The 8,210-nt window shown below is 47.4% G+C and overlaps 3 protein-coding genes across 3 annotated transcripts; 2 read left to right on the top strand and 1 right to left on the bottom strand.

Annotated features, from left to right (window-relative positions):
• Positions 1-3,653: 3,653 nt before the first annotated feature.
• On the bottom strand, positions 3,654-7,660 carry CCR75_007735 (uncharacterized protein; the record flags this gene model as incomplete). The annotated part of the gene is made up of 4 exons (XM_067965793.1): positions 3,654-6,840; positions 6,918-7,231; positions 7,307-7,507; positions 7,594-7,660. 4 exons carry the CDS (start codon positions 7,658-7,660, stop codon positions 6,544-6,546), a joined length of 879 nt encoding a protein of 292 aa, XP_067822332.1. The 3' UTR covers positions 3,654-6,543.
• Positions 3,751-5,460, top strand: CCR75_007737 (uncharacterized protein; the record flags this gene model as incomplete). The annotated part of the gene is made up of 1 exon (XM_067965795.1): positions 3,751-5,460. The coding sequence occupies one exon, from the start codon at positions 3,751-3,753 to the stop codon at positions 5,458-5,460; it is 1,710 nt and encodes a 569-aa protein (XP_067822334.1).
• On the top strand, positions 6,175-6,378 carry CCR75_007736 (uncharacterized protein; the record flags this gene model as incomplete). The annotated part of the gene is made up of 1 exon (XM_067965794.1): positions 6,175-6,378. The coding sequence occupies one exon, from the start codon at positions 6,175-6,177 to the stop codon at positions 6,376-6,378; it is 204 nt and encodes a 67-aa protein (XP_067822333.1).
• Positions 7,661-8,210: the final 550 nt, after the last annotated feature.

Consider the following 8,210-nt stretch of genomic DNA (forward strand, 5'->3'; position numbering starts at 1 on the left):
CGGCGCAAGATTTCCGCCTCGTAGTGGTCGGGCGTTTCATTTGAACGCAACACGACCGGGATCGGGAAAATACGCCCAAGCGATTTTCCCTGAGCCCTCCATTATTTGAAGACGTCATAAAAAATATGTGCATCTAGAAAAGCGCGCTTTAGGAGCGACGCTCTTGGCCCGTTTAAACGAATCCATTCAAATGGAGGGGGCATCAGTGATATGCCACCCGTCACATAGCCACGTTCAAAACGACTGGCTTGTGACACCGACTAAGCACGTTCACGAGTCGTCGGCATAGCTTTATGCTCAGAATCCTTTATGTCAGAAACATTATGGATAATGGTAATAAGGCGCTGTGGTTTTACCCAGCAAAGAAGCGGCTGCGTCTTTATGGGCAGCGCTCGCATTAACCGTCGCTACGCTATCCTGCGCAGACGACGAGACAGCATTCGTAAATGTTGCTGTCTCCATCTTGTGAGCCATGAGAGAAGTTTGGATGGGCAATAATGCGCCATCATCCTTCCTCATGAGCTCGCTGTCCGCATCACTACTATGAGGTGACAGCAACGGTGTCGACTCATTGTAGTCGACAATGAGCGACGTATCAACATCCTCACTGTTAAAGTGGGATGGATCCTTTAGCCCTGTTAACGCGACAGCAGCAGTGGCTGTCTGCGTTCCGACTTAGGCATTTGACGCGGCCGGCAAATTAACGCGGCGCGTGCGCTTAGTGTGAGGTTGAGTGGGCGTCTTCGCAGACGACCCACCAACGTGGCCCCTTTTAGGTGGTATCTTTGGCGCCGTGTATGCGAACACACGTGCGCTAGAGTGATTAAGCGAACTAGCGGCGCGCAAAGCTGCTCGCAGTTCCTCTCTCCTCTTTGACGAATTCAAAAATGTAAATTCATTCTCTAAGGGGGGATGGTGTAACGGGCTAAAGTTGCCCTAATGTTACACAGTCCCCGTTCAGTACACTTGGTGTACTTAAGGGGATGGTGAATTAATAAATAAAAGTAACTAGACCCAGCACTCGGGTGTGGTGCACATTTGTGACCAACCCTTGTGTATGTGATGCACATGGGTGCATTTACATTAGGAGGGGTGACGCCCAGCGTCATCCGTGATGACGGCTATCGTCATCCATTACGCGAGATATCTGGAAAGATATGCTCGCATTACATGTTAAGTGTTATCTATAGAGATGACATTTTTTATTGGTAAAAATAGGTATTTATATTCAATTCTATTAAATATAAATCAGTCTGAAAACTACTTCCTTTTTGGTAAGTGCGCACGAGGAGACGGATTACCGCTCCCGTGACGACACTTAACCAGAGTACTTAGTGTGTTGGGTGAGGTCGCTTACGCGCCCACCACAACTACCTCACTGCACGCAAGAGAAGCAGGTTATACCGCTTCCCCGCTGTGCTAGGGTGTGTGTCTAAGTAGAGCGTGGCCGCATTACGATTTGCCCGCCTACACTTTAAAAGTGCGCATGAGGAGCCGGATTACCGCTCTCGTGACGACACTTTACTAGAGTACTGAGTGCGTTAGGTGAGTTCGCCAAGGCGCCCACCACAACAACCACACTGCACGCAAGAGAACCTGGTTTAGCCGCCTCGTCGCTGTGGTAGGGTGTAGAACGTGGCCGCATTACGACGTGCCCGCCTACACTGTGCGTCTACATTCTCAAATTTACCGTTCACTAGCTACCTTACCATTACTGATGCCGCTTCTTAATTTGCCCGACATCGCCTTATCGACAAACATGCCGCAATCGGTAGCGATAATTGTGTTAGCGTCAGGTGCTCAAATTTGTAGGATCTATGCAGCACAGAAAAATAAATGTAGATGTGATTTAGTACATTTGAATAAATGTAGCTGTGATTTAGTACCTTTCACTTTTGCAAATAACGTGATAGAAAGGCTTTTCCTTCGTGTTTGAAATTTCTACCCAATATTTTTTTAATTAGAAATGGGGTGATTTTTAATAGTTGAACCCAAAATCAGCCAAAGCCAGCCCTGTTGTGGTTAGTCTAAGTCAGTCGTTAGTCTCCTACATGGGTTCTATAATCTGGAAAAGCACGTTGATCGGTACCCTATTTAAATGACGAGATGCAAGCAGCTGCTTCATTAGATAGACTTCCACTTTAATAACAATTTTCCAATTAGCACGAAGTGTCACACCTGTTCGATCTCTGTGAAAAGAGCTCATAAATAAGGACAGTACCGACGTGGGCATAGATCTGACTATCTGCGTTAGCCTTTTTCTTGCAATGTGTGCCCGTCATGATAAACGCGGTCCAAGCACGCAATTTGATGCACATGGCGCCAATGTGATCAACATGGCCACAAAGCGATTAAATTACTAAATGCAGAACTATTATAGCCAGGCTGACATATACTCAATGCTTCACACTAAGCCGAGAATGCGCCGACGGATCTCGCGCGCCAATCCAACGAGCTGACGGCACCGCCGGAGAACGTTTTACTGTACCTGCTTTGCAGCTGTCCTGGAATCAGCCACGATAGACATAATCCAGGCAAAGGGATACGCGAAGAGCCGGGCTCAGCTGTCTGCAATGCGTCTCATCGTGATCGGTCGATTATCTTCTATTTAAGAGCGAATTCAAATATATTCGCAAGGGTATGAAAAATAACACATACAAAAACACGGCCTGTCATTGCGCTTCTCCAAATCGATAATTGGCTTTTCTATTCATATGTGTCAGGTTGTCCCTTCAATTTTCGAGTATAATCGAGGCTGATGCGACTCGCGTGGTTTAATTACTTTGGCGAGTTGCCCTTGGCGTATGAACAATGTTGACGCGTATTCCGGTCGTAGCCGTCAACTATAATGCGGACACATATCGACCATCGTCCTCATTACAATTATGTACCGGTTTACGCAGTTGCACAGGATGTGTTAAGATTGTCAGAACAAGCAGCAATACTTTTCTATAGCCTACTAAACACTAGCAAGCAAATTTTCGTCACAGAAGCTTACATATTACATTCACAGAACGTCGAGCTGTTGTCGTTCGACCGCTGCACATCGTAAACATGCTCACTGCTGTTCTTAAGTACCTAGGTGCTTGCATAAAAGTGGTGAAATTTTCAGCTGGTCTCACGGCACATATTTTACGAATTAGCGCCAAACTTCACGATTTAATGTGGTGGGATTGGTTCATCTCTCTAGCCTCTTCAAGAAAGCCTCTTGTCACGTGCCCCAGAAAAGATTCAGGGAGATGTACTGGGACACGCGAAGGGATCTAAACCCCGGCTCTGAGCCAAAGCTACCGTTGTTTTAATACCGGGCGTTCTCTCAACCGGATTTCTTGTTTGTCCCATTAATAGCCTACTGGGATTAAACGGGGCGATGCTATCTATAGGCGGCTGCTGCAATCCTTTTTTTCACCCTGCTTTACCTCTCAGCCTCTACGCCAGCGCTTTTTTCAGCGTGACACGTGTTTCAAGAGAAAAGCCTTCATTTTAATAAGGTTAGTGGCTATTTATTGGGTCACACAATCAACGCACTTTGAATCGCTCCTACTCACCTATCCGCAGCGGCTGCTCTTTTTCTACATCTGTGCATAGCCAGAAGCAGGGAGTCTACCTCAAAAGTGAGTGGTCGTCCTGCGCTTATTACCATTCCTACCAGGCAGTTGGTACTCCACTAGCCTCGCTTGTCTTCGTCTCGGTGGTGCCTGTCTCCTAAGCAAGAGGTATTTTTTCTGCCGCAGGAGAGCAGTTATTTTTATGGCTTCTACGTCCACTTCTTCGGCGTCCCAGTCCACATCCGCGCGCAACGTCCCCATGCAGCCGCAAGAGCCTGGCGCTACCGCTCTTGACGCCTCCCAGGCATTCAGCTATGACCCTGCTTCTTATCAGCAGTATGCTCAGGAAAACACAATGCATGGCCAACCAGGGCACAATTCTGTGCCTGTCATGAGCGGATCAGCTAGTGCTATGAAGAGCCAAAAGGAACACGCTATAACATCTAGCTTGCGAGCTAAGATTGACACTTTTTCTGCTAATACTTCTCCCACTAGCGTCGCCAAGGTGCAGATACAAGCCTCCAGCGCTTCTTCGTCGATTGTTACACCTTCTAGCTCAGCTGCGAAAACCTCCTCCGCTCTGGCCCGTAATGATGCACTTAAATCTAACCGCCTTTGCACCATGCCTGGCTGTACGAAGCGTGTGCGCTCTAAGGGCCTTTGTAAGGCTCATGGGGGTGGGCGCCGCTGCATGGTCGATGGGTGCGAGCGCAGCAGTCAAGGTCAGGGCCTATGCATTCGTCACGGTGGCGGCAAGCGGTGCACTCAGCCAGGCTGTACGAAAGCATCTCAGTCCAATGGTCTTTGCAAAGCGCACGGCGGCGGTTTGCGTTGCCAAAGTTCCGGGTGTACCAAAAGCAGCCAAGGAGGCGGCTTTTGCCGGGCGCACGGCGGTGGTCAGCGTTGTGAAAAGGAAGGGTGTAACAAAGGCGCCCAGCGGGGTGGCTTCTGTGCGGGCCATGGTGGCAGCCGCTTTTGCCAGCACCCAGATTGCACTAAAAACGATCGCGGAGGGGGTTTCTGCGCGGAGCATGGCGGTGGAAAACGGTGCGACCACTCTGGATGCAATAAGCCTGCGCGGAAGAAAGGGAAATGCTCGTATCACGCCAACGTTGCCAAGGGCAAGCTTTCGAAAGACCAGCTGGCGACGTCGTCTTCGTTGCCACAGCACATGATGGATATGCGACAGATAACCACGCCGACATTTGCAATGGGTGTCAAAGACTTGCGTGATCCTCATGGCCAGGTCGATTTGCAGCGCTCTGCCTATGGGCAACAGCAGCGCGTCGAAATGGACATGCGTTACAAAAGTTACGACGCATCTAGCAACGGCGCACAATACCTACAGATTCACGCCGACCAGCGTTCATATGAGCCTATCAGTTTGCAGGCTGGAAGCGCGACTCGCTACCATATTCCCATGGACAATGGTGCACTTCCTTCAGTGTCTGGCGGAATGTACAAATCTAGTACTGGAATGGATCGTCAGGCCTACGCCTCGCGAGCCGCTCCCGAACAGTCAAAGAATCTTTACTCGCAGCATTGGACAGCAAAGCCAGAGATACCGCAGCATCACTCGGATGGAAGGGTTGACTACTTTGATGCGAACAAAGAGCAACATCATCATCAGCAATCTCAGCAATCTACCCACCATTTGCCGTACCCTGCTCAATCGTCGCAGTACCACCACCACCTCAGCCCAGCTGACTCTGCTGCTGCCGCTGCAGCTTATGGCCAGCAGCATGCGTCACGTGGTTACTATAGCCACCAGTTCCCGCAATCTTCCGCGCCGGGTGAACCATCAACATCCCAACAGCCGCCGAGCATGATCTATTACTCGGCGAATGGATACCAGCCACACCAAATGCACAGCATTCAGCAGCAGCAGCAGCAGCAGATGCAAATTTTATAAAACTTAGTACCTCTTTGTGTGGTTGCCTAAAAAGAGTGAATGTGGTCATGCACGGCTTTACGATTTAAGGGCGAGGGCAAGCAGCTGAATAAGTCGACTGCATTTATCTTAGAGATAGAAAAACAAGCAATAATGTATCAGGTTATCTCGTTCGTAAGAAAGCCGCAGCATGGTGTTTCGTGAAGCCGAAGCAAGCATCTAAGCTCACCCACCACTTATTCAGTTTTGATCAGCAAAAGCAATAAACAAGTAAGTAGTCGCAGGTGTATTTATGTGTAAAGCGTCTAGTATATGGTGCGCCTATGTAACAGTGAAATCACCAACATTTTATCGTCTCTATGGTGTAGAAAAATATGTTGCAGTATCACCTTCCCTTTCTCTTGTTTGTACAAGCCCGGACACTTTCGGTGTAGCCAAAGTGCCTCAACGGGGCAGCTTCACATCAGCAGCGTATGCGTTACATCATTAGACACAATTCATTAAAGGCAAACCCTACGAATTGCTTCGGCTGGTTTGTCGGCATTGAAAAAGCTCGGTTCTATCGACACCTCCGTAATTCCCGCTATTTTCGTGGCGCTGCCTTGTCTAACTGCTTGTGGCTTCGTCGCGGCATTACAGTCGCAAGGTATCTTTTATCCGGACTCGCAGTGGGGCTTGGCGTTGCGGGCTGCTCCGTCCCGTCTTGACTGTAGCTTGGCCTGCAGACAGGTGCATATGGCTGAAGTAGCAGCTGCAGTGGCCCTGAAAAGGTACGCGCGGCAAGCCGGCGGCCTCCAGATTGTCGCCTACAGCTACGCAAAAGCTGTTCTTGCCGGTGTTAAAGTGCCGATAGCTCATGACGCGTTCGAGCTCCATTCCCGCGTACTTATCCAGCAGTTGCGCAGCAGTCGCTTCATGTACTGGATCATAGAGGCGTAGGGGATGCTCTATTTCGATGCGATAGCTGCTTGCCAGTCGGTCGTTGTCTCCTGTGCTAGACCGTTGGACCATTCCCTGGTGCCGCATATTCATGGACTCAATAAAGAAGTATGTTATTACAATTTTTGAACTAATTAACAACATGGAAGGTTTCATTGGCAACATTTATGACGCATCCGGTGCTTCCGCACAGTTAATAGAGCAATCTTGCTTGGTTCGTGCTTCATGGAGAAGCGTTTGAAAAGAACTGATTAATGTGGCAATGCCTGTTCGCAAGCCTTCATCTCGCTTCGGCGAAACTGGCATTGTAACGTGGGCAAAGTCGATGAGGCGAATGTCGGCTTTGGAACCGTTGGCAGATGACATGTCGCCGTCGTACAGGAAAAGAAACGAGCTGGCAATAAATTCGGTGCTTTGCTGTTCGTCAAACCACTCTTTTATCTGGCCGAGACGATGCAAGAACTGAGAAACGAGATTAACAGAATAGTTAGGTTGTCTGCTAGTCGACGACTTATTAACAACCAGAACAGTATGCTTACTGTTTGCAACAGCGCAATCTTTTTCGTTGTGTCATCTGCCGGGAAATAGCAGCGAAATGCGTAAACGAGCTGTTCCAAAGATACTATTCCGCGGCCGAAACTCTTGTCGAACTCAACATAGCCTTTTTTCGTATGTTGATATACTTTCATGCCCTGAATACGAAGTCCTACCTTTTCCTGCAAAGGAAACTTGGATTTTTCGTATGCGATCTTTTCGATCGGCGCATTATGTTCGTAGGATCTGGTCCCCATCTTGACATCCATGATACAAGGCCATTGCCTTCCCCATGTTAGATCTTCAAGCACCAAATATCCTGCCCAGACCAATAATACCACAATAACCACAATATATATTTTCTATATATTCATCTCGAAATTTTTTTCCATACGTCGACGAACGAAATCTTGGCCATTCTCGGCCTCAGGAACTACAATTGTGCCGTAATATTCTGGCAAAAATATTCTTAGCCCGGCATAATCGTATAAAGTTTCCTTCGCCGAAAATACGCGCTCGTAAAAGTCACTCTCGCGCTTTCCTCTCTGATTACTTTGAAATGGCTTCAAAATACGTCCGTTCTGAGCTTTCAGACCTGACAATATAATTATCAACGCGATCAGTGCCATTGAATACACATGTCAGGCTAGAATTAAGGAAGGAAACTATTGCTCATTATACTTGTATTAGAGGTTGAATGACCGCCTACTTGGTGCGCCATCTTGGTAAAGACCTGCAGGTTCGCCATTTCAAACAAAACCTTAATGTGACAGGATAATTATTTCACAAATATATCCTTGCATTTAAAAGAATTTTATAATAAACACTGGTTGATTGTGTCGACAGGAACTGAAAAACACAAGTTCACTATCTAATTTGTCAAATGTTTGAGCAAACTAATATATATATATATATATATATATATATATATTTATGCATTTACAGTGAAAGGCAAATAAGAGATTCCGTGCCGCGTGTACGTGAAGTATTCGGAGGCCCCTTACCTTCACAGTTACTAGTGTAGGTTAGTTAGTACTAGAGCAGTAGTAGTGTAGCGGAGCTACCTCGCTCATAAAGTCAGAGGAAGACTTTCAGACTCGAGTGTAACGGGGTGTTGCGTTACATGAAATTAACACTTAAAGGTTGTTAATTAATATATTATCTAAAGGGTAGATAATATCTGGAGAATATTACTATACATGGTTATATTCTAAAAGCTTACCCATTGGTAGATATAGACCATTATATCTACTTTCTCCGCGGTCCAGTCAGCGCTGGACGCGCGCAGAGAGAAAGAC

Source organism: Bremia lactucae (assembly GCF_004359215.1).
Source record: "Bremia lactucae strain SF5 chromosome Unknown BlacSF5_NotPlaced_17_SHOA01000003.1_2250557bp, whole genome shotgun sequence".
In the NCBI taxonomy this organism is placed as follows: Eukaryota; Oomycota; class Peronosporomycetes; order Peronosporales; family Peronosporaceae; genus Bremia; species Bremia lactucae.